Below are 26515 nucleotides of genomic sequence, written 5' to 3'. Positions count from 1 at the left end.
CTCCCAAGATATATATTTTTTTAATTTGGAGCTGAAATGAATGTTGAGAATGATCCTCCCCAAATTCATTGTTGTTGTTATTAATTATTATTAAAAATTATTTATTATTATTTATTGCCATCCAGTTGCAGCCAACTTATAGGGACTTCATAGGGTTTAAAAAGAAAATTGATTAAAAGCAGAGGTGGTTTGTCCCTGCCTGCCTCTGCACAGTTTTCCTGGGTGGTCTCCCATCCAATAAGGTTGCCAATTTCCAGGTGGGGGCAGGGGATTTCCCAGTTTGGAGGCCCTCCTCCCCCCAACTTCAGGGTCATCAGAAAGCCGGGAGGGGGGAGAGAAATGTCTGCTGGGCACTCCATTATTCTTTATGGAGACTGATTCCCATAGGGTATAATGGAGAATTGATCCATGGGTATCTGCGGCTCTGGGGGGCACCCAGAGATAAAGGAACCAAATTTTCAGCATGGCATCCAGTCCCTCTCCCCAACATACCCTCCAAATTTCAAAAGGATTGGAAAAGGGAGTCCAATTCTATGAGCCCCAAAAGAAGGTGCCCCTATCCTTCATTATTTCTAATGGAAGGAAGGCATTTATTTAAAAGGTGTGCAGCCCCTTTAAACATGATGGCCAGAACTCCCTTTGGGGTTCAATTATGCTTGCTGCACCTTCGCTCCTGGCTTCACCCCCAAAGCCTCCAGCCTCTACCCCCAAAGTTCCCAGATATTCCTTGAATTGTACTTGGCAACCTTACTGATGTAGCCAATCCTCTAAGAGCTTACAGAGCTCTTAGTACAGGGCCTACTGTAAGCTCCAGGAGGATTGGCTACATCAGCAGGGGTGTGGCCTAATATGCAAAGTGATTCCTGCTCAAAAAAGCCCTGCTGCCCAGCATTCGGTAGGTCTGGTGCATGGCACAGGACTGTGTCTCAGCATTCTCCGCCTTGCACTTTTAGAGCACTCAGCATTGCACTTGGGGTGGGGGGGAGAGGTACAAAGAGAGGCCTTAATTCTGCTGATGGAGGACTTGACACTTATTCCCAAGAGGGAGAGCAAAGCCCACATTGTCTGGCTAAGGTGTCTCCTTTCACAACCTTTGTAGGCAGCCCATCTCAGAAGCCTGAACCTGGAGGCATGACCATGCACCAACAGGTGAGCAGGGGCACCTAATTCAGAGCCCCCAGAAGGCTGGCACCCTAGGTAATTGCCTAGTTTGCCTAGTGGTAAGGCCAGCCCTGATGCCTACTCCCAGGGAAATCTACCGGGGAGAGCTGACTTCGAGGGGGGAGCAAGAATGCTGGTAGTGCCATACTGGGCAGTTAGAACATGCCTTTGCCGGGGCACTCTCTGGATTCTGAAGGTGCTACTTTTCTTGCTCGTTTCTGCTGGAGATCAGTTGTAATTCCAGGAGATCTCCAGGCCCTACCTGGAGGCTGGCAACTTTATTTATGTATATCGAGTTTTTACACACAAAGCCTTGCTGGAAAAAAAGGTTGCTTTGGGCATGGTCTTTGGTCTTGCTACATCATTTTGACATGGTTTGTCTCCCCCCTTTTCTGCAAAGGCCATCGGATTAAATGGATTCAGTCAAATGAGACATCTCACCCAGAATAAAATCAGAGCCATTCGTCGGAAGAGCAGGGTATAAATCAACAGAAATAAATAAATAAGATAAATAGCTGAGGCCTCAGGCAGTGAGCCCTGGGAACTGTAGTAGCGGGAAGATTTTGTAATGGCTATTGTTGTTGTTGATAATGAGCCATTCTCTGTTTTTACAGAGCTGAAACTCCCAGAGTTCTTTGCTTGGGATGATGTTGACATGTTAAAAAGTAATTAGGTAGACAAGAATATCACTATCCAATGTATTTCTCTTTCAGCTGTATTGACACACTCAAACAGGGACTTTGGTTGCTTATCCCATTACATATATTGAACCCATCTCCCATTGTCATTGACAGAGAATCTCACATTTTGACATACTACTGTTTTGTTGCTTTCGCATGCTCATGCTACTCAGAGCAAAGGTTTGCTCAATTTGTTAATTTTGCTATTCTGTCATTGTACCATTTTACATTCTAAACCACTACCTACCAGATAATTTTACTTCACTGTCATTGGTTCTTAAATCTGTACCATGTTGCATTCTGGGCCACTGCCTCCCAGCTATGTATGGCTCTGCTCAGCTATGTATGGCTTTGCTCACTGTGCTGGATTCCTTGTCTGATGAAGTGTGCTTAAGAGCACATGAGAGCTTACGTTCTAAATAAAAATTGGTTGGTCTTAAAGGTGCCACTTGACTCCTGCTTTGTTCAGCTGCTTCAGACCAACACAGCTGCCCGCTTGGATTTAAGTTTGAAAATAGTTTGCAGCCTTGACTCCACCACTTCCTATCATCCAAATATGTCTTGCCTTCTATGCAAGAAAGTAAACTTTCCTTCTCTGTTCCCTGGAGGACCCTTATGTGAATTCTCACTCCCACTTCCAGGCTACAAAAGAGCAGCTGAGAGTCACATTTTAATAATTCTCTTCTCAGCAAAACCTCTGAACATCACATCATCAACTCCTCCTGAACATCTAATCCATCTGCTGAACATTGTTCCTTGTGCCTGCTCTTTCTCTGCCTCTGATGGTCCACAGCAGAACATACACCTGATGGATTCTGTTTTGTGCTGGACTGGATGAAACCTTGGGAAATCGGGTAGCTTTGTGATTCTCTATTAGGCTGTGTAAGTTAGACTGAAACCCACAAGAACTGTGGAAGCCAGAAGGCAGAAAGTCTCGGAATGACCCACTGGACAGTTTCTGATAGACCTTTTTAGTTGCTGATGCTCTTGCCCTCAAAAGGTCAGTGTGGAGGACCTTGATCGGATTTAGTGTTCTTCAGCAAGATCTCCTTGCGTTCTTCAACAAGAACTCCTACTCAGGGTCACTCAACACGAATTATTCTAACCAAGATGGTAGCAGAAACTGAATCTGCATTCTTACTTAGTAAATATGAATAAAAGACATCTGGAGAATCATGAGGAGCCCAGCAGACTGTGTAAAACCGAACCCTTGAAGTAAGGAAATGGACATTTGCAAACGGTAAGGTTGAAATTAATCAAAGCTACTAAGTTATAGAATCAGAACTGCTGTTTCTCACATACAGAGTTCCAAATGGAAAGGAGTGCAGATGTTCTGTGTCTCTTTTGAAAGGCAAAAAGATAACTGGATGATGGACAGACTGAGAGGAGAGGCAGGGGGGACAGAACCGAAGTAGTAGACATAATACCATGGCTAAGAAAAGGAGCTGGGGTCTGTGAGGACTCCCATTCACATCTTGCCCGTAGGCGACGTTAGGCAAACCTCCTTATCTCAGTCTCAACTATCTGAAATATTGGAGGAATAATACTGGCCTACCTTGCAAAACTGTTGTAAAGGTTTCAACAAAACGATGCTCTAGACAGAGAACTTTTTCCTCCTGAGCACCATGTAAAGCTATATGAGCTGCATGTCTTGTCTGTCCGTCTAGATCAGGGGTCCTCAAACTACGGCCCGCGGGCCAGATGTGGCCCGCTGAGGACGTTTATGCGGCCCGCCGGGTTATGGCAAAATCAGACCGGAAGTGACGTTTGACCTAAACTCGCGTTAGCAATGCACACTTCTGGCACTGGGCTGAGGCGGCAGAGACAGAGTGTGAGGCGATACCAAGGTGAGGTGAGTTCCCACGCTGGGGTGTGTGGTGTGGGGAAGGGATTGAGATGCAGAAAACGGAGAACTGATGGCCCGCGGCCTTGTACAGTAACGGCAGCCACCACAACAGTCCGGCCCTCCAACAGTCTGAGGGACACTGAACTGGCCCCCTATTTAAAAAGTTTGAGGACCCCTGGTCTAGATGGTAATCAGATGAAAGAGAAATCCTAACCCTTTGAATGTCTGTGCATCACTGATCCTGGCATGGCGCTGACATATCTTTATGTCACTTTGGTGCAGGCCTCATTTTGGGCATGAGCTCGCAGGAGTGCAGCTCCAGAACCTCTAAATTTTACTGTGCTCTTTCTTATCCCCCCCCCTCTCCCAAATAATTGCTTCTGGTCTCGATTGTTCAGCCCCCCCCCCTTGTGAGAATTTTGATGAGCTCTAAGAGATGACAAACTTTCTAATATTTTTTCCCCACCAAAAAAAAATGTGAAAATAACCAAAACATCTAACGCAGACAGTTGGAAATGTTCATCATGCCGTTGTAGCCACATAGGAGAAAATCATTTTTAAAAGTATGATGGGACTCCATTAGTGTTCCCTCTAAGCTGAATGAATGTGAGCCAGCTCACAGTCTGTTAGCCTCTGGCTCACACATTTTGGTCTTAGCGCAGGGAAAATGGCCCCAGAGCACACTGATTGATGCAGCAGCTCTCAACTTCCATGCCAGCAGCTCACAAAGTAGAATTTTTGCTCACAAGACTCCACAGCTTAGAGGGAGCATTGGATGGAAGTAAAGTTTTATTATGACAATTATAATTCCAGAAGCATTTTCAGGTCCATGCTGGGCTGATATTTAGTATACCTTCCAGTGTGTGGTATATGTAAATGAGTTCTGCAAATGAGTTGTGCCTAATGAAACCCAGCGCCTCTTTTTCTACAAAATGACCCTTGCTTTGGTACCTGTGTATAAAGCTTGCAATGCAACCCTGACAATATTTTCCTGGGAATCAACCCCATTGCCTAGGCTGTAATAGGATTCTGAGTTGACCTGCTAAGAATTGGTCTCTTAGTTGCCACTGGGAGCAATGAACATACTAGGTTTCTACTGCTGAAATCTGCCTTTCAACAGATTAACTGTCTAAATGGAAAAAGGAAAGGTCCCCTGTGCAAGCACCAGTCGTTTCCGACTCTGGGGTGACGTTGCTTTCACAACGTTTTCACGGCAGACTTTTTTACGGGGTGGTTTGCCATTGCCTTCTCCAGTCATCTACGCTCCCCCCCCCCCAGCAAGCTGGGTACTCATTTTACCGACCTCGGAAGGATGGAAGGCTGAGTCAACCTCGAGCCGGCTACCTGAAAACTCAGCTTCCACCGGGGATCGAACTCAAGTCATGAGCAGAGCTTAGGACTGCAGTACTGCAGCTTTAACACTCTGTGCCACGGACCTCTTAACTGGTTAAATAGCATGAGATTAAATTTGAATGGGTCCAGAACCTTAAAAGGAATGACCACAAAAAGAAAAAGTCAGTCATGGTTAGAAAGTACAGTTATTATTAGCACATGCACACACACACTTGTACTTTTCATGCAGTTTGACATAATGGTTAAGAAGAAGAAGACTGCAGATTTATACCCTGCCCTTCTCTCTGAATCAGAGACTCAGAGCGGCTTACAATCTCCTCTATCTTCTCCCCCCACAACAGACACCCTGTGAGGTGGGTGGGGCTGAGAAGGCTCTCACAGCAGCTGCCCTTTCAAGGACAACCTCTGCCAGAGCTATGGCTAACCCAAGGCCATGCCAGCAGGTGCAAGTGGAGGAGTGGGGAATCAAACTCTTCTCCTGGATAAGAGTCCGCACACTTAACCACTACACCAAACTGGCGGACTCTGCATGCATTCAAATTCACTTTGCCTTGCATTTCCCATTACAAGGAGCAGCGTTGTATAGAACAGACTGCGTCTTCAGAGGGAAACCAGGAAGCCTCCTTAGATAAACAGATCCCCTCAACAGGATCACGGATTCTGAGGTCCAAACTGTGCTTTGAAGATTAGGTCCAGGGAGCCTTTACATGCAATCCAACAGCTGCTTTGTGATCCCAGAGAATGTTAAAGAGGAGTTGGGTAGGGGAGGGGAGCTTCCTTGGAAGCCCAAACGAACAATGAAGACACCCAACTTTTGCCCAGTATTTCCAGGGTCATAATGAAATCCAGCAAAATGTACCAGAATCTACATTTGCCACAAATATATAATGGGTTTGATTCAACCGACTTTTCTCCTGGTTGAGAAGGGAGGAGGGAATTCTCTGTGTTGTTAAATGCCACCAAGTCAGGGCTACCCTCCCCCCCCCCAAAAAAAAATAGGGCTTCCAAGGCAAGTGATTAAAGACAAATAAAATCAGGGCTCAGACCAATTATTCAGTCAAAGCCCAAATGAAATAACCACATTTTCACCTGGTGCCTAAAAACAATCAAGGAAGACTTCAGGCAAATTTCAGGGAAGAAAGAATTCCATCATTTTGGTGCTACCACCAAGAAGGTCTTGCATATTCCTAAGGAACATTCATAAGTAAGTTTTCATAAGAAACAAAGTATTTACAGGAGACTACTACCCCACAATTATTCTGTTTTAATTCTGGGGAAAGATGTGTGTCTACTTCAGTCTGATCCTCTGCTCAGCTACATCTCTAATACCAGTGCAGTCCTAAACCATTACACTTCATATTGAATCAGTGGCCACAGTGAATATATGATCAGTGAGTGTAGATCAGTCCTTCCTTCCTTCTTTCCCTCCCTCCCACCCTCCCTTCCATCCTCCTTCCTTCTCAGAGAGTCACTGATAACTTCGAGGAGTAAAGGAAAGCATTGCCTCAGCAGGTGGAGCCATGAGACAGCAGTGCGGCTTTACTGATCCTGGACTAAAGAGGGAATGGGGCTTGTAAGACTTTTCTGTCACATGATTTTTTTTTTAAAAAATGGCCTCTTTAACACTCACATGCACACAGCAATGCATTTTCCTTTAACCTCTGTTCTCTCCTCCCTCCCCAGTGTCCATCAGTAGAGGCTGAGCTGACCAGATGGAAGGGAAGAACCACACCACAGTGACAGAGTTTATCCTTCTGGGGCTGGCCACCAATCAAGAGATGAAGCTTCTGCTGTTTGCTATCTTCTTAACCGTGTATGCCGTCACCGTGACAGGCAATCTTTTGATTGTAAGCCTAGCGGTTTTGGAACCCAGCCTCCACACTCCTATGTACTACCTGCTGGGAAACCTCTCTTTCCTGGATTTCTGCTATTCCACTATCACAGCTCCCAAGATGCTGGTAGGCTCCCTAAAGAAGACGAATACCATCACCTACGGAGGCTGCGTTTCCCAGATCTTCTTCTTCCACTTTGTCGGAGGCATCAAGATCTTTCTCTTGACCATCATGGCCTACGATCGCTACGTCGCCATCTTCTACCCCTTGCGCTACATGGCCATCATGAACGGGACCATCTTTGGTGGGCTGGTATGGGCCTCTTGGGTGGGTGGCTTTGTCCACTCCATCGTTCAAGTGGCCATCATTGTCCAGCTGCCCTTTTGCGGTCCCAACATTTTGGATAATTTCTACTGCGATGTCCCCCAGGTGGTCAAACTGGCTTGTACCAACACATTTGTGGTGGAGCTGCTTATGGTGTCCAACAATGGCCTGGTGACCTTGATGTGCTTTGTGGTGCTACTGGTATCGTACTCCATCCTACTAGCCAAGCTGAGAGCAGGTTCTGCACCAGGGCGGAGCAAGGCTGTTTCTACTTGTGCCTCTCACATCACTGTGGTGACCCTGATTTTTGGGCCCTGCATCTATATTTATGCCCGTCCCTTTCGTAGCTTCCCAATGGATAAAGCCGTTGCTGTTCTCTACACTCTCATCACGCCTGTCCTGAACCCTTTCATTTACACACTGAGGAACAAAGATTTCAAAAGCGCCCTGGAGAAGCTCAAAGGAAGGAAGCAGAAATTAAGTCCTTTCTACCCGGCGACAAGCTAGATCAGGGCTGTTGAACTCACCTGTTATGCAGGCCGGATCTGACATAAATGAGACGTTGGGTCAAGCCGTGGGTGTCATAAAATGTCATGCCAGGTAGCAGAGATATAAATTTTATAAAGGACACAGAAAAAAAACACAAAGATTTTTTTAAAAACTTAAAATAAAACATGCTTAAAACATGAGCACTTGTTGGTCTTAATGGTGCTTTCTTTGTATCCTTCCTGTGCAATCCAGGGAACTGGGCAAAGGAAGAAGAAGAATTGCAGATTTATACCCCGCCCTTCTCTCTGCATCAGAGACTCAGAGTGGCTTACGATCTCCTATATCTTCTCCCCCCCCACAACAGACACCCTGTAGGTGGGTGGAGCTGAGAGGGCTCTCACAGCAGCTGCCCTTTCAAGGACAACCTCTGCCAGAGCTATGGCTAACCCAAGGCCATTTCAGCAGGTGCAGGTGGAGGAGTGGGGGATCAAACCCGGTTCTCTCGGAAAAGAGTCCGCACTACACCACTACACCAAACTTGTTCTCCACACCAAACTGGCTCTTTCCTTCCTTCCCCAGGGGACGAGGAGAGGAAGGATCCTCAGCCAATAGAAGGAAGAGAGGCTTGGCTCAGTAGCTCTGCTGTGCGATTGAGCAAGCCTGGCAAAGCAAGCTGTGATGCAGAAGGAAGCGAAAGGGAGGGAGAATGAAGCAGATGACAGCCAGTTGCTCAGGGGCCTGATAGGAACCCTCCAGGGGCCTGATTCTGCCCTTAGGCTGCATGTTTGACACCCCGAGCTAGGTTCTTGCTTAAATTCATGATGAGAGCTAGTGTGGTGTAGTGACTAGCACATTGGAATGGGACTGGGGAGATTCAAGGATGAGATCTCCAGCATGGAAGCTTGGTGGGTGCCCTTGCGCCAGTCACTCTTTCGCTCATCCTAATTTAGTTCACAGGGTTCTTGTAAGGATAAGATGGAGGAGGGCAGAATGATGTTGGAAGCTGCTTTTGATCTCCACTTGGGAATGGGCAGGTTTCAATTGTCCACCTTTACTCCACCTTTACTGCCATTCTCACTCGTGCTCACAATTGCCTGCAGCCCTTTCCCCAGTGTTCCTGGGTAGCGCTTGTTGCAGGGGGGCGCATGGAGGGTGGAGCTCTAATCAGTGAGTGTGTGGGGGACATCAACAACAATGGGCCTTAGTAGATGCTCCACCTCAGAGTATGCCAAAGTTGGTCTTTGGCTGGACAAAAGAGAGACTTCTACAGACTAGGGACCACAGCATTTCCCCTTCACCCCGCCAAAATCTTCTGCCTGAAGGAGACCCTTTCACCCCATTGAAAGGCAGAGCTGGGTGTGAACAGCGTTTCCCGTCTCAACCTTTTTGCTCTAGAGCGTACCCCTATGGCCATGTTTTCTTTTGCAGGGGTGCAACTTTGGGTTTCCTAAAACCCTCACAGTTGTTATAACTGTTAGATGATAAAGGCAAAAAGTTTTGGAATACTCAATGTTTACGTTGCATATAGAAAATGACAAGAATGCCCTACAGGGGGCAGCAGAAAGGACAATTAGTTAGTATCGAGTAGGCCTTCCTACTATTTTCAAATCGTCTCCTGGCTGGCTCAGTTAGGGTTCCTTCCTGCCCCTGCTAAGATCCCTGTCTGCTAAGAGAGGTTGAAACCATAAAGCTCTTTTTTTGTTAGCTGCCCATACTGTAAGGAAGCACGTGATGAGATTGTTAGTCAAAATCTCGAGTCTCACTGAAAAAGTCAAACTTGATTATCTTCTCATAGGGTTGGTAGCCTCCAGGTTAGGGTTGCCAAGTCCAATTCAAGAAATATTTGGGGACTTCGGGGGTGGAGCCAGAAGACTTTGGGGGTGGAGCCAGGAGCAAGGGTGTGAAAAGCATAATTGAACTCCAAAGGGATCGCACGCCTTTAAAATGCCTTCCCTCCACTGGAAATAATGAAGGAGGGGGGCACCTTCTTTTGGGGCTCATAGAACTGGACCCCCCGGTCCAATTTTTTTTAAACTTGGAGGGTCTTTTGAGGAGAGGCATCGATCCTGACAATTTGGTGCTTCTACCTCAAAAAACAGCCCCCTCTGAGCCTCTGATATCCGCAGATAAATTCTTCATTGTACACTATGGGAATCGGTCTCCATGGGAATAATGAAGTGCCCAGCAGACATTTCCCTCCTCCCTCCCCACCACTTTCTGATTACCCTGAAGCGGAAGGAAGGCCTCCAACCCAGGGATCCCCTGCCCCCACCTGGGGATTGGCAACCCTACTGGATATCTCCCACATTCACAACTGATCTCCAGCTATTAGAGATCAGCTGCCCTGCAGAAAATGGCTGCTTTGAAGGGTGGACTCTGTGGCCTTGTACCAGGCTGAGGCCCCTCCCCTCCCCAAGCCCTGCCCTCTCCAGAATCCACCCCCAAAGTCTCCAGGGATTTTCCAACGAAGACTTGACAACCCTGTAATGCCGAGATTACTCATAAAGCAGCTAGATTCTGTTTGGTGATTTTTAGGTCCTGGAAGCTATACTGTAATTAGATCTTAATTTTAAATTTTTAAAATCTGGTTTATTATACGCCTTGAATTTTTAATGTGCAAATGTGTTACATGATTGGTCAAGTAACAAAAGGAAGGAAGGAAGGAAGGAAGGAAGGAAGGAAGGAAGGAAGGAAGGAAGGAAGGAAGGAAGGAAGGAAGGAAGGAAGGAAGGAAGGAAGGAAGGAAGGAAGGAAGGAGCTCTCAGTAAACTGAGAACAGTTTACTGACTCTTTCCTAGCTAGTAAGACAGCAAGACTTCTGTCTCCTCTTCTTGTTCTCTTTGTTTGTTCTCTTCTTAATAAGCTGACTTTATTCTTGAAGCAGCTTATGCTCTACGTTACTGCATAGCTACACTTTGCCAACAAAAAGTTCTCTGTTCTGCAGTCTCATGGGAACCCCAAGTTGCACTTTTAATAACTCCCCTTGGGTCAGGTGTGTGCCGCCTGTCTGTCTCTGAAGCTCTCTTGGGCCTGCCTGCTCCAGAACTTCTGAGCCCCTTAAGATGCTTCTCTCTTGTAGACTGAGTTATATGTTCCCAAGAAGATGTTCTGCTGGGCAGAAGAAACCCTTTGCAGGAGGGAGGTCAATTCCTCTCCACAACCTCCCTGTAGCTGGTAGGTGTTGACACAAACCTTGCTAGTCCACAGTCAGTAACATAAGTTCTGAGATAGAAATGCCCTAGAAAGACTTCCAAGATGTTTGCTTTTTCAAGGTGTCCCTTTCATCGCAGACTATAATATTTCTCTTTTGTTTTCAGCGCTCTCTTTCTACAGCACAATTTGTGCTGTGCTTCTACAGTCTCTTCCTAGGATAATTTTATAACTTGTAATTTAATGCATTTATTCAGTAGCAGAAACTTTACCTAAGGAAGAACAAAAAAAAATGTTTGGCTAAAGAGTGAGTATTGTAAGAGTAAAGTGTGAGCAAGCTGTGAGTAAAGGCTGTCAGTATTGCAATCATTCTGATTGAAGTATATCAAAAAATGATGTCCTCCAATAACTTTACAAAAATGATGTGTGTGTTTCAAGATGGACAGCTAGAGACATGATTTGTTTGTACAAGATAAATACTTTAATTGTGATGGAAATATATCACATAAATAATAACAGGTTTTTAAAAAAACAAAACAAAAAAGTAATAATAAAGGGAGGCCAACACTGATTTAAAATGTTCTGTAATTTATAGGCAAATTGGAAAGATTTTGTGGTGTGATCCCATTTCACCCATTTTCCAAAATAGCTGTGCCATTTTCCAAAATAGTTTTGTGTCTAAGAACGTTTCTTCATGTTTCAGCCTATTTAGAGAGAGTAAGTCAATCTTGGGTAAAGAACATGAATGATGTAAGCAGGTTGTTTCTTTATGGGCAGGCCATATTTTCCCATAGAAAGCTTTTCAGGAAGAAAACCAGTGAATTGTAGGAATTAATTAAGCTCTAAATCATTAGAGTGTGTTTAAGAGGAGGAGATTGGATTTATACCTTCCCTTTACTCGGAGTCTCAGAGCAGTTTACAATCTCCTTCCCTTCCTCTCCCCACAACAGGCACCTTGTGAGATAGGTGGGGTGGAGAGAGCTCGAGACAACATCTCTGAGAGAACTGTGACTGAGCCAAGGTCACCCAGCAGCTGCAGGTGGAGGAGGAGGGAATCTGACCCTGTTCTCCAGATTACAGCGCATTGCTTTTAATCATTACACAAAACTGGGTCTAAAGTACTGTCGAGTTGCAGCTGATCTATGGTAACCCCAGAGGGTTTTCAAGAGGTGGTTTGCCTTCCATGAAATTGCCCAGCCCAGTCTGGTGTAATTCTTAGAGTGTCAGATTAGGATTCTCCGGTCTGAATCCCCATTTTGCCATAAAAGCTTGTGGGTTGATCTTGAATTAGTCTCTCTCTCTCATAATAATAATATATATTTTTAAAATTTATATCCCGCCCTCCCCGCTGAAACAGACTCAGGGCGGCTCTCTGACTCTCTTTGACATCATAATCTACCTCAGAGCATTGTTGGGAGGATAAAATGGAGGTGGAAGTTTTGTAAACTTCCAGCCAGTTTGCTGTAGTGGTTAAGTGCGCAGACTCTTATCTGGGAAAGCCAGGTTTGATTCCCCACCTCTCCACTTGCAGCTGCTGGAATGGCCTTGGGTCAGCCATAGCTCTCACAAGAGTTGTCCTTGAAAGGGCAGCTGCTGTGAGAGCTCTCTCAGCCCCACCCACTTCACAGGGTGTCTGTTGTGGGAGAGGAAGCTAAAGAAGATTGTAAGGCCCTCTGAGACTCTGATTCAGAGAGAAGGGTGGGGTATAAAACTACGGTCATCTTCTTCTTCTTCCTTGGCTCCCTGTTGGGAAGAACAACGGGATATAAATCAATACAAAAGAAAAGCCGCCTAAGGTAGAGGCAATCCCCACATCTTGGGGCAGTGAATTCCATAAGGTAACTGTGCCTTCCCAAAGGCTGTGTGTATACATTAATTCTTCTGTTTGTCCCATTCCTACCTCCAGAAAAAAGCAAACTGGCTTCAACCCGCTGGCTAATTTTTCAGCTATCCTCAAAATCTATTTGACGGCCACACCATGGATGCCTGTATGCTGCTTTTCTTGCTTCTCTGTTTCCATCTCATCATCTTCATCTCATGCTTTCCCAACAATAGCATATATATTGAGAAGTCTAAAGATTCTGCTACTCCCTTTTTATGCACAGATCTGCACCTATAATAGTCTTGTATCCTATAGAAACTAACCCACCATGTGCAGCTTTTGCTGCCGTAGAGAAGCAGTGATGGGAAATACTCCACCTAAGCCTAACGGTATCCATAAATGAGAATATTTAGTTTAGGATCAGGGGTGGAATTCTAGCAGGAACTCCTTTGCATATTTTGCATTAAAAAGAGCCTTACAAGCTCTTAGAGGATTGGCTACCTCAGGGATGTGTGGACTAATATGCAAAGGAGCTCCTGATAGAATGCCACCCCTGTTTAGGACAATATTATGAGATGAAGATTTTTGGGGAAATCAAAATCAAGTTAGAAGATGCCTCTCCCCCCCCCCCCCCTTCTGCTTTCCTCTCTGTTTTGCCCTCTCGTCTTCATGGTTCTCTCTTGTTTTTCTGGAACTGCTAGATTCAAATTGAGGAGCACTTTAAGGGACCAACAACATTTTCTGAGTCTGTCCCTTAATCAGATACAACGAAAGGAGCCTTGACTCTTGAAAATTCAGACACCCAGAATCTCACTGGTCTTTAAGGAGCTGCTGAATTTGAATCAATCTGTTCCACTTGGAGATGAAGCCTTATGAGGAAAGACTGAGGGAACTGGTGACATTCATTCTGGAGAAGAGGAAGTGTGTGTGTGTGGGGGTGGGTTAGGATTACTCTTAAGTCTTTGAAAGGCTGTCACTGGCACTTAGGGTGTTTTTACACTGACAGTTTGGACTCACTATCACCGCATTGGAAACTCACCTTTTACATTACCTAACGTTCTCACAACTGTTTTGCACCTACATTTGTTTAGGAGAGATGAGTTCTGGTGCTGCTGCTGCAATGTTTTCTCAAAACTAGTTTTGATCCGGTCATTTCTCTACAAGCGTTTCAAACTTGTATTGTAAAAGTTTTCATGCGTTTTAAAAGACTCCTCCAAAAGCCACCACAAGGTGCAGTAATTTGCGTGAGAACTGACAGCACTTGAAATTTTTACATATCATTGCTTGCCTCATCTTGCAATTTACATGTGTATTGTTTTTGCAGTGTTGACACCATCTCCAAGCTATCGTATACATTTAACAAAGCACTGGTATTCTGGCTGCCCTCTGATAAGAGACACCTCCCCCCCAAAAAAATTGAAATGCTTTCAGCAGGAAATATAGAAGTTTGGCTATGCAAAAATGAACGCAGCAAATCCAAAAATGTAAAAGGAAAATAATTAAAGCAGAACGGTGGCAGGCGATTTGAAGAATCTAAAACTCTGGATCAAACTGAATGTAAAAACACCCTTAGAGGAAGGCAGGGAGCTGTTCCTGCTAGCAGTAGAGGACGGGACTTTCAACAATGAACTTAAATTATGGGCAGAAAGTTGCCGGCTGGATATTAGGATTTTTTTTTTTTAACAGTAAGGGCGTTTTCGCACTTACCTTACGCCGGAGCGACGTCCCTCTTCACCGCGCAGCGTCTGCGTGGATTTCGCACTAATTGCTCCGCAGAACCTGGAAGAGCCGCAAAGTCCCGCGGCTTTTGCGTCGCAAATGTAAACCGCCAAAAACCAGTTTACATTTGTGACGCAAAAGCCGCGGGACTTTGCGGCTCTTCCGGGTTCTGCGGAGCAATTAGTGCGAAATCTATGCAAACGCTGCGCGGTGAAGAGGGACGTCGCTCCGCCGTAAGGTAAGTGCGAAAACGCCCTAAGAGTAGGTCAGCAGTGGAGTCAGCCGTCTAGAAGGATGATGAGTTCCCCTTTCCCAGCCATCTTCAAGCAGCAGCTGAATGAATGAACAGTTGTCAAGGATGCTCTAGGCCAGCCTTTTCCTGTGGCTCGGGAGCTGCCCACATGTGGCTCTATCACACCTATTGTGTGACTCTCGAAGCCCCCCACTGCCCCATTGGCCAGCTTGGAGAAGGCATTTCTCTCTTTAAACCACTTTCCCAAGCCAAGCCAGCTGGCAGCTTGGAAAATGCATTTAAAATTAAAGTTGCTTTCATTCTACCTTCCTTCCTTGTCTCAAACATCTGATGTTTCTTCTGTGTGGCTCTTATGTTAAGCAAGTTTGGCCACCCCTGCTCTAGGCCGATCCTGCATTGAGTTGGACTGGACGGCCCTTTCCAGCTTCACACATGTTAAATAATGCACTTTCAATCCACTCTCAATGCACTTTGCAACTGGAGTTTACCATATGAAATGGCAAAATCCACTTGCCGGTGATCACTGAAGTGGATTGAAGCTGCATTATTTAGCATATGTGAAAGCACCAGATTTAATTATTCTATTGCAAATCAGCATGGCTATCCCCTGAAACGATCTTGTTTTTCTATTACAGGATGGATAAGCAAGTCTAGATGAGTAAATGGATGTGCCTGGCTCAGGGTCACTATTCTCACTGTTAATCTGATGACAAAGAGAATTCCTGATCTCCTCTTTCCCATCATTCCTCTCTTCTTTCTCTCAGCCTTCCTTTCCTATCCAGGTGCCCCCTGCTCAGATCTCCACAGAATGGAGAATGGTAGTGGAGTGGCCGTAGTTATGATGGTAGAATCACCTCCCCTTCCCAGACACCCTGAAGGGATGAGAAACAGCAGTGAAGTGACAGAATTCATCCTGACAGGACTGTCCCATCAGCGTGGAGTCCAGCTCTTCCTCTTTGCCGTTTTCCTCACTTTCTACCTGATTGTCTTGCCCAGCAACATCCTAATCATCATCACCATCCGCAGTGAACCCCATCTCAGCTCACCCATGTACTTCCTGTTGGCCAATCTCGCTTTCTTGGACATCTGGTACTCTTCCATCACCGCTCCCAAGATGCTGGTTGACTTCTTTGCTGAACGCAAGATAATTTCCTTCTGGGGATGCATCGCTCAGCTCTTCTTCCTCCATTTTGTGGGGGCCTCTGAGATGTTCCTGCTCACTGTCATGGCTTATGACCGCTATGCCGCCATATGCCGACCCCTGCACTATACAAACATGATGCCCCGTCGTCTGTGCATCATCCTGGTGCTGTTTTCTTGGTTGGGGGGCTTTGTCCATTCCACCATCCAAGTCGTGTTGATTCTTCGACTCCCGTTCTGTGGGCCCAACGAGCTGGACAACTACTTCTGCGACATCACCCAAGTGTTGAGGATCACCTGTGCCAACACCTTTGCTGAGGAGTTGGTGATGATCTTTAGCAGTGGCCTCATTTCTGTGGTCTGCTTTGTGGCCCTCTTGGTTTCCTATGCCTTTTTGCTCACTGTGCTGAAGAAGAACTCTGGCGAATTGGCCAGCAAGGCTTTGTCCACTTGCTATTCTCACATCACCATAGTCATTTTCATGTTTGGCCCTGCCATCTACATCTATGCCCGGCCCTTTGATGAATATGCCCCTGACAAGATAGTCTCTGTTTTTCACACAATCATCTTCCCCCTCCTGAACCCCATTATTTACACTCTGAGGAACAAGGAGATCACCACGGCCATGAAGAAAGTGGTCCATAGGTACTTCCTCTGTAAGAAAAACTAAGGCTGAAAGAATGGCAGCCATCTTGGATTCTTCATTTTAGGACCAACTCAGCAGTGAACTCCAATGACCAAGAGTTAACAAACACAATTGGTTTGGGTAACAAAGATGTCAGTAGGAGGTACTGTTAATCATTCTTCAGTTCTTATTCATGCTGTGAAACAAAAATCCAACTATCTTGGGTGTGATAGTTTTTATTGGTTAAATTATCTATGGTGGTATTTTGACTGCATCAGCTGGATTCCCATTTGTAAAAATAGAAGATGACAAAAGAATTATGAAGAAATGTCAATTTGCTATAATTGTTTTTCATTGTAAAACTGATTATAACTTATTTCTTGTGTACTTTGTCACAATTTCTTTCTTGGTGAGATAAGGACTTGTAATGAGAAGACGGTGGAGATATTCTTCAATAATTATATTTATTTATTAAACTTTTAATCAGTCTTACTTCCTTTGTAGAAATCAAAGGCATCTAAACAAGATTCTCCAATTCCTGTCATATTTCATAGTCCGTAGCTGTGGAAATCTCAGCTTCTGTATGATGTAAACATTCAGTAGTATGAAGTCCAAACTCTTTATGTTTTTTGAATGTCCAGCAATAAAACCCAGAATCAATTGTCCAGTTCTTGTTGAAGTATTACAGAATTCTCTTCATGTCTGTCAGTGTGACGTTCTCAGGGCACAGGCAGGCAGGAGTCCAAAGCCAGTCCAAGGTCAAAGTCCAGGAAGTCAAGCAGGAGCCAAGTCACCAATGCAGAATCACAAACCGGAATCAGAAGTCAATGGCCAAAAGCCAAAAGGTCAGGGTGCCAAGGAAATCAAGCAGGTCAGGATCAGGAAGGAGCGTGGATGCAAGCCAGAGAATAGACTTGTTGCTTCCACAAGGTTACCAGGTCCTGGGTGGGAGCTATATGGGAGTCTCAATCAGCCTGCTCCCTGGGTGACAGTGACTCTGCTAGAACTCAAGGCTGAGAGATCTGAAGCATTGGCGTGCCTCATGTTTTCACTCGGAAAGTTCTTTCCGGAGCCTGCTTCAAACTCATGAGATGGGAGGAGGAAAGCTTGGAGGAGATTGATGGTCAACAGTTGACACTGGTGCCTGGAGACTGATTGATGGGCCAGCTGCTGTTTGTTCAGCTGAGGAACTGGCTGGCAACTCTTCCAGGTCTGTTAATCCTTCCAGCTCCTCCTCGTCAGGGCTCATGACAGTCAGCAGCCAAGCTCAGAAAAAATTGCCCCTTCCAGTTCTTTACCACAGTATGGAGAATAATAAAATTAACCAGGAGGACAACATTTTGGCTGGTTCTAACAATGTTTGCTTTTGAGTTAAAGGCATTCACAACAAAAAAATTGTATGTCTTGAATGTGTGTGAGGATAACTAAGGAGGAAAAAGCTCATGAGAACAAACACCAAGCTCCAGAAAAATCATTTCTTATCTAACCAGAACCGGGGGTGCAGCCAGACGTACCATTAGTGGCGACACAGCTCTGTCTCGCTGACGGATTAAATGTGTTTGTTCAGACATCCACATCTGGCAATCGAGCATCATCCAGGGTCATTCCGACTTGCTGCGGATCAGCGCCACATTAATTTGACAGCGCAGAAAGTCCAGCCCTTTTTCAAAACAGCGGCACAAAATCGGCTTTTTCCTGTTTGGACAGCTCACGCACGATACTGCCCCTTGGAATGTTTACCGCCACTCCCACCCTTTAAAAAAAAAAAAAGCCGCAGCAGACATGCTCATTGCCAGATCATCTGGGAATCTGAGGTGACGCTTCTGCTTCTCCAATCAACACAGGATCGGAGGGGGAGGGGAATGTTATCCCACTCTTCAGAACAGGGGAAAAAATTTTTTTTTTTCAATGTGGAGGATTTCCAGATATCATCGTCACTGCCAATTTCTAGGAAATTAATTCCTGGCAGTTCCCTGGTTTGAAACCGCAATGTTAATTCCGGAAATTTCCCCCCTTCTCCCCTGCCTCTGAAGCATTGTTTGATTTCCCACCTCCAAACAGTTGGGCGCATGTTCAATGGACCCCCCCCCTCCCAGAAATCAACATCTGATCACGCATGCTCCAAGAAAAGAGCGTGATAGTTTTGGAAGTGTGATCGCTCAACAACAGAATGAGTCGCATTCTTGGATGCTCGTCTGAACAGCCCTGCATCGAATCAATATTCAACGGTTCAAATTTGAGCGCTACACACCCGCTTTTAATGTGAGGTGTGGCCGCACCCCAGAAGTAGCATTTGGGTGAGGCTGCAGCTCACAGGCAGAGCATCTGATTGGCATTCAGAAGGTCCCAGGTTCAATCTTCAGCATTATCAGTTGAGAAAAATCCCGCAGCGGGTGATGTGAGGACCCACACTTGAGTCCTGGATGAGATCAGGCTAGCATGGGCTATCCAGGTCAGGGCTTTGGCCATGATTATGCAGACTTTCAGGGGATTTTTTGTAGAAAAAGCCCAGCAGGAACTTATTTTCATATTAGGCCACACCCCCTGATGTCACCATTATTCCACACAGGGCTTTTTTGTAGAAAAAGCCCAACAGGAACTCATTTGCATATTAGACCACAGCCCCTGACACCAGACCAGCTGGAACTACATTCCTGCTTTAAAAAAGAACCCTGAATACTTTAAATAATGGGGAAAGTGAGCTGCTTGCTGAAGGCCCCTGAGCCTAAACAGATTTCCTTTTGCTCACCACTGTAGAATGACCACACTTCTTGAAATGGAAGGATGTAGGATGTAGGCTTGCAGATCAACTTGCGCCCCACCTCCTTTTATTTTTAAAATTAAGCTACTGGGAAATGGAGAGCTGAATTCAGAACAACTCAGAATGGGGTCCTAGGGCAACACAGCTCCTCCATCCTCCATGGTTACCTCAGGTGTCCCCAGAGCTGGGCAAGGCATGTGGTTTGCATTTTGTCTGTTTCTGGATTGGATTGGGCTGGTGTGAGGTGTGGGGCACAAAAGGAGTCTTTGTGTGGAGACCCGTAGTGGGAGGGAGTGTCAACTGCCCTGGGTAAATCCATACCCTTCATCCTTTATTTAAAAAAAATAGAGATTTTTAATAATATACAAAACAGCATACAACATCTGGGCAGTCACCAAAGGGACATTTTCATATCTGTTGGTTATCTACAAGATAATGCATGGGATGGAGAAAGTAGAGAAAGAAGTACTTTTCTCCCTTTCTTACAATACAAGAACTCGTGGGCATTCGATGAAATTGCTGAGCAGACAGGTTAAAACGGATAAAAGGAAGTACTTCTTCACCCAAAGGGTGATTAACATGTGGAATTCACTGCCACAGGAGGTGGTGGCGGCCACAAGCATAGCCACCTTCAAGAGGGGTTTAGATAAAAATATGGAGCAGAGATCCATCAGTGGCTATTAGTCACAGTTTGTGTGTGTGTGTGTATATATATATATATATATATATATATATATATATATATATAAATTTTTGCCACTGGGTGACACAGAGTGTTGGACTGGATGGGCCATTGGCCTGATCTAACATGGCTTCTTTTATGTTCTTACGAATATACCAGAAATCTGTTTTAAAAAATAACATATATTGATACAGCGTATCACCCTTCATCATTTCTTAATAGGTGACAGGGCTTTTTTTGAGCAGGAACGCAGTTCCGGCTGGCTTGGTGTCAGGGGTGTGTGGCCTAATATGCCAATGAGTCCCTGCTGGGCTTTTTCTACAAAAAACGCCCTGTCAGATAGTGAATACCTTCCTTAGGACTGTGAGGTTCCCCCCTGCCCTCTTAATTCTGTTCAGAACTTTCTTGAATTTTTTGTTAAACCACATGAACAAGCAAGTAACTGAGACAAATGATCCCGCTCTTTCACGTTCCTCCTCCCCAAAGGAAAACTAATGACTGTTGTCTTTTGGGGGTGGTGGGGAGAGTGATTTGATGAAGTTTTGAAACTTAGTTCTCCGAGTGTTCTGTCTTTGCAACCTGGGTAATGTCAAAGCAACAAGTTTGGAGGGGGGGTGGAATAACTCCCTCTGGGCCACCAAGATTTCCACCCCCTTATTGCCATCAGCTCCAGTTTCCCTTACCAACATCCAGAGCAAGAAATCAAGAATCATCTTTCACAGCTTGACTTGCCCGTTTGGTTTTATTTTGGGAGTCCAAGACCTGGATGCCAGAAAACTTGGGGCTTCGCGATGTGAAGGGCTGGGGAGAGGCATTCATGGAGGCAACTTCAGACCCAGTGAGTGAGTAGAGCAAGAGGGGTGGTGAGGCCTTTAACTGCTCAATGCAAAACCACTTGTAAGAATCTGAACCTGCATCCTCATAAAGGAATGTTTCTTGATTTTTTTAAAGTATAGATGTTGTATTTAAGGGGTGAGAAAAAAAATAGGCTGTGGAGGGGCTCCTCCACAGTTTTGTGAATCGTCCAATGATTCCTTTTAAAGTCAACTAGATTCGAGTCCAGAAAGCACCTTAGAAACCAACAAGATTTTGGGGTATAAGGTTCTGAGAGTCTGAGCTCTCTTCAACTTGTATCCGAGGAGGGGAACCTTGATTCTCAAAAGCATATACTAAAAAAAAAACCCGTCTTGGTCTCTGAGGTGATACTGGTCTCAAGTCTAGCTGTTCTTCTACCGACGAACACAGCTACCCTCTGAAACTTTCAAAGTCAGAACAAAAACCTCTTCACTAAAAACAAATGAACAAAAAAATCTATCAGGCAGGATTCTGCTGCCAGTCTGAATTGACAATACTGACTTTGATGGACAGAAGTTCTGTTTCAGTGTAAGGTGGCTTTACGTGTTCATATGTGTCCAACTCAATAACGCTTAGCCTTTTCAGAGACTTTTCGTATTCAAAATGCTTCCTTCAGTTTTCGAAATGCTTCCTATCACCCCCATTCACCAACTAATCCCACTCACCCTTGATTTTTGTGAGCTGTAACACTGAGAAGAAGCAGAGACCTGCTCCTAACAAATCCTGCAGTCTCAATTCACCTTTTGAGAGCCCACCTTTGGGTTTAGAGCCTGTCTGGTGGTGGAGAGCAAATGCTTAGGAATACTGTATATGCAAGTCCTGCTAGAGGAAAAAAATGTTAGTCTTTTTAGAATTTTTTTTTTAATTTTGAGAACTAATAAGCGAACAGGAAAAGAGGGGATAATAGGGCATTGAAATGGAAATAATTTTGTAAGAATATTACATTGATCGAGGACATTCATATTATATAATACATTACACAAAAAGAAAGTATGTTCTAAGATGCTTCGTTTCTCAACTCCCCTTTTACAATTTTAATGTAATGATTAAAGTTGCAACATCATTGAGGAAAGATTGCTAATGCAATTCAATTTATTGTTAAATCCTGATTGGGCAGGCCTTTATTCAGCAGTTATCGATGCCACAATACATCTGGTTTTGTGCTGTAGTTCGTGTGGTTCCACAAAACTGTTAGTTTTCAAGAAAGGGGAGGAGTTGTTACACCAGCTAAAATGGATTCTGCCGCAGAGCCCTTGCAATTACTTAATAAGTTTGAGAGCCAGTTTGATGCAGTGGTTAATTGTGCAGCCTCTTATCTGGGAGAGCCAGGTTTGATTCCCCACTCCTCCACTTGCAGTTGCTGGAATGGCCTTGGATCAGCCATAGCTTTCAAGGAGTTGTCCTTGAAAGAGCTCACTCTGTGAGACCTCTCTCAGCCCCACCTACCTCACAGGGTGTCTGTTGTGGGGGAGGAGGGTAGAGGAGAGTGTGAGCCACTCTGAGATTCAAAGTGGAGGGCCGGATATAGCTCCAATTTCATCATCATCTTCTTCTTCTGTATAAACATGACTTTTTCTGAGCATGAACGCACAGGAACGCAGTTCCGGCTGGCTTGGCACCAGAGGGTGTGGCTTATTATGCAAATAAGTTCCTGCTGGACTTTTCCTTCAAAAAAGCCCTGTGTGAAACAATGGTGACACCAGGGGTGTGACCTAATATGCAAATTAGTTCCTGCTGGGCTCTTTCTACAAAAAAAGCCTTGTGTATAAATATTTCATTTCTAAAAAACACCTATGTGAGGGAAATGGAGATGAACACGCAGGACCTTGCAATCCTGTGTCCTTTGATCTGTTGGGCTTCACTTTTCAATCTGATCCCAGATGCACATGAGATTAATCTGGTACATTTTCCCCAGGATTGTTTTAACTTCTAATTGCAGTCCTCTGGTTCGGTGTCAGTAGGGTTGCCAGCTTTGTGTTGAGAAATTTCTGGAGATTTGGGGGTGGAGCTGGGGGAGGGAAGGGTTTGGGGAGGGGAGGGGAGGAATACTCAGCAGGCGTTTGATGACTGAGAGGCCATCATCCAAAGAAACCGTTTTCTCCAGAAGAACTGATCTCTGAAGTCTGGTGATCCCAGGAGATCCCCAGGCCCTACCTGCAAGTTGACAACCATAGAAGAAAAGCAGTCCTCTTTTGAGATTTCTTCCATGTAAGGACCTGGCTCGAGTCACTTAAATTTCATGGATCTGACCCCCAAAATGTTGTCTAAATAGCCTGCCTGACAGGTAGTTCTTGGGATCTGGGGCTTGGAAAACCTCTCTATACTTGATGAGATTTTCCCATCTGGTGCACAAGCCCAACAGACTTTCTCAGCCCCTGCACCTCTTCTGCAGCCTGCTCCTTGGCCTGTGCACAGTCTCAAAGTGCTGGATGACATAGTTCACTGCCTTGGATCTTTTTCTGGGGTGGGGGGAGGACATTTGCATAAGCCCCTCACTTTCTAACTGGTCAAAGATTAACGTCCTCCTTCCTGCTGAGCCTCTGAAATAAGGACTGGTAGGGTTGCCAATGCCTAGGTGGGGGCAGGGGATCCCCTGGTTTGGAGGCCCTCCCCGATTCCCATAGGGTATAATGGAGAATTGATCCATGGGTATTTGGGGCTGTTGTGGGGGCTGTTTTTTGAGGTAGAGGCACCAAATGTGCAGCATAGCATCTGGTGCCTCTCCTCAAAGCACCCTCCAAGTTCCAAAAAGATTGGACCAAGGAGTCCAACGCTATGAGCCCCCAAAGAAGGTGCCCCTATCCTTCATTATTTCCAATGGAGGGAGGGCATTTAAAAGGTGTGCAGTCCCTTAAATGCCCAAACTCCCTTTAGAATTCAATTATGCTTGTCACAACCTTGCTCTTGGCTCCATCCTCAGTTTCTCCTGGCTCCACCCCCAAAGTCCCTGAATATTTCTTGAATTGGACCTGGCAATCCTAAGGACCATCCAGAAAGGGACCTTCATCAGCTTTGGCTAAGGGCTGTAGGATGCTTGGCCTACCTTGCAGGGAAGGCATAAAGACCAGAGCATCTTTGCCAGTTTTTTAGTTAGTTAGAAAATAAACTTTGCCTTTATTTCTAATCTGTATTTCCCTTTCATAATTCCTTGACTGATCTGTCTGTGCTTGCGATAAGCATTTCAAAAACTGAATATAGCAAACTTTCTGTGCTCGGCTTCTCTTAAGAGTTGGTTGCCAAGCTCATGGTCCTGGAATACGGTTGCCAACTATGGGTTGAGAAATTCCTGGAGATCTGAAGCCTGTGGAAGGTGAGGTTTAGGGATGGGACGGGCTTCAGTGCTGTAGCATCCACCCTCTAAAGCATCCATTTTTTCCATGGGAACTGGTTTGTGTGGCCTAGCGATGAGTTATAATTCAAGTAGATCTATTATGTACTGTGAAATGTAACCACTATGTGTGATTCATGTTTTCTATTCCATTCCATAAATCTAGGTTCAATTCTGGATTCATAGTCAGGCCTATGATTTGGGGTGAACGGACCACCTTTAAAGAGCCTTTGCAGAAGCTGACGTTCTGGAATATCAAAACTAGTTCACACAAAGAGGTCCCGACTTCAGCCACTAGGTATGAAACATTTCGTAAATGATAGCGATAAATCCAGCCTGTTCTTGACTGCTCAGGGTAGCCCAATCTTGTCAGATCTCAGAAACTAAGCAGGGTTGGTCCTGGTTAGTATTTGGATGGGAAACCGCCAAAGAAGTCCAGGGCTGCCAGGCAGAGGCAAGCAATGGCAAGCCACCACGTCTGTCTCTTGTCTTGAAAAACCCATGGGGTTGCTATAAGTCAGGTGGACTTCATGGACTTTTCCACCAACAAAGGTAAGCTTAGTTGGTCCAGAGATATCTTAAACCAGGGGTGCCACACTCATTTGTTACGAGGGCCAGATCTGACATAATTTGTTATGAGGGTCAGACTGACATAATTGAGACCTTGTTGGGCCGGGCCATTAGCACTCTTGCAATATTTTGTTTATTTAATGGTCTGTGATAAGTGGCACCTCTTGTTCTGAATTACTGCATCAAAAACTGGAGACTGTTTCTGTGCTATAGCAATCCTGAGTATGCTGTTCAGGTGTTGTTCATGTTTGTATCCATAAGTTGCAAACCTACTTTTAATGTACTCGTGGGCCTGATAGGACCCCTCTGGAGGCCTGATCCATCCCACGGGCTGCATGTTTGACACCCCCATCTTAAACCATCAATCTAAGCTGACACCATTCAATCACTCTTTTCTGGGTTATTTATCCTTTCATTGGCTATATAACGATGTGTCAACAGAGAAGAAAAGATTTCTTAATACTTTACAGCTCTGGTATTATTTAGTTGCAAGGCTACTCAGTCCAAGATGGAACACAAGAATTTCACTGTGGTAAACGAGTTCGTTCTCCGGGCATTAGCATGGAACTGGGAACTGCAGCTGTTCATGTCTGCTCTCCTCCTAATATTATATGTCATCATCTTACCTGGGAATATCCTCATCATTGTAACAATTAGGACTGATGTCCACTTAGAGTCCCCCATGTTTTTCTTCTTGGCCAATTTGGCCATCATGGATATTTGCTACAGCGCTGTTACCCCTCCAAACATGATGGCCAACCTCTTCAATGAACAAAAAACTATCTCCTATCAAGGCTGCATGGCTCAGATGTTTTTCATCCATTTCCTGGGCGGGGCTGAGTTTTTCCTACTCATAGCTATGGCTATTGACCGGTATGTGGCCATCTGCCACCCTTTACACTATGCAACCATGGTGACCAGAGCCGTCTGCTGGGTGTTGGTATTATGTGCATGGTGTGGAGGCTTCATACACTCTATGATCCAGATTGCTCTCATCCTCCAACTTCCGTTCTGTGGTCCAAATGAATTGGATAACTTCTTCTGTGATGTTACCCAGATTATCAGGTTAGCCTGTATCAACACCTACTCCTTGGAGTATGCCATGTTTATTAACAGTGGCCTGGTCACCACCGCGTGCTTCATTCTCCTCCTCATCTCCTATGGTGCCCTGCTTATCAAGGTGAAGATGGGCTCCAGCCAAGGGAAGAGCAAAGCTGCCTCCACTTGCGTCACCCACATTATCATCGTCTTCATCATGTTCTGTCCTGCCATTTACATTTACTGTCATCCTTTCTGGGACTTCCCCTTTGACAAGTTGGTGGGATTCTTCCACACTGTGGTCTTTCCCTTGATGAATCCCATGATCTACACCTTGAGGAACAAGGAGGTCAAAGTTGCTATGTTCAGAATGCTCAGGAAATATAAACTTAGGAGGAACAAGTGAAAATAAAATCAGAGGCAGTAATATATTATGATGGTTTGGTTTATTGTATAATTTTGTGGACTGTTTAGTACTGAAGTAAATTATAAATAATTCTGTAGTAACTTTTTATTTCATAGAACTTTAGGGCTAGATAGATCAATCACATGCCTTCAACTCATAAGGACTTGGAAGAATTTAACCTATATAATGGGGGAAAAGAAATCCAAATGATCCAAAGTCGTCTGTTAGACTAATGAGATTGCAATGCTGTAGTTTCTCTGTGGTAACTTGCTAAGTCATCCATTATCAAGGATGGTGAGTTCTTAAATCACCTGTACTTCACTTCTCTTTATTCAACACAACTTGCCTTAAATCTTTACCAATGTAAGCAGAGATATAGAATATACCCCACAAGCTCCTAACAATGAAGAGTATTTATAGTAAACTCACACAATACAACAGGAAAGTTAATGCTGTTCCGTTCAATCCTATGAGCCATTTT

The 26515-nt window shown here is 44.9% G+C and overlaps 3 protein-coding genes across 3 annotated transcripts; all 3 read left to right on the top strand.

Moving 5' to 3' along the window:
* The first annotated feature begins 6752 nt into the window (after positions 1–6752).
* LOC132583231 (olfactory receptor 4D5-like) lies at positions 6753–7703 on the top strand. Its single transcript, XM_060254900.1, has one exon. The coding sequence runs from the start codon at positions 6753–6755 to the stop codon at positions 7701–7703; it is 951 nt and encodes a 316-aa protein (XP_060110883.1).
* Positions 7704–15509: 7806 nt separating this feature from the next.
* On the top strand, positions 15510–16439 carry LOC132583230 (olfactory receptor 734-like). Its single transcript, XM_060254899.1, has one exon. It carries the CDS (start codon positions 15510–15512, stop codon positions 16437–16439), a length of 930 nt encoding a protein of 309 aa, XP_060110882.1.
* An 8659-nt stretch (positions 16440–25098) lies between these two features.
* Positions 25099–26034, top strand: LOC132584089 (olfactory receptor 4N5-like). The gene has a single exon (XM_060255883.1). The coding sequence runs from the start codon at positions 25099–25101 to the stop codon at positions 26032–26034; it is 936 nt and encodes a 311-aa protein (XP_060111866.1).
* Positions 26035–26515: the final 481 nt, after the last annotated feature.

The sequence above is a fragment of the Heteronotia binoei genome, chromosome 15, assembly GCF_032191835.1.
Source record: "Heteronotia binoei isolate CCM8104 ecotype False Entrance Well chromosome 15, APGP_CSIRO_Hbin_v1, whole genome shotgun sequence".
NCBI lineage: Eukaryota > Metazoa > Chordata > Lepidosauria > Squamata > Gekkonidae > Heteronotia > Heteronotia binoei.
Note: the sequence above shows the minus strand (reverse complement) of the source record. Positions and strands in the feature narration are given on the sequence as shown.

Excerpts from the sequence above, each read along its gene's own strand:
- LOC132583230 (XM_060254899.1), top strand. The coding sequence starts at position 15,510 with ATGAGAAACAGCAGTGAAGTGACAGAATTCATCCTGACAGGACTGTCC.
- LOC132584089 (XM_060255883.1), top strand. The coding sequence starts at position 25,099 with ATGGAACACAAGAATTTCACTGTGGTAAACGAGTTCGTTCTCCGGGCA.
- LOC132583231 (XM_060254900.1), top strand. The coding sequence starts at position 6,753 with ATGGAAGGGAAGAACCACACCACAGTGACAGAGTTTATCCTTCTGGGG.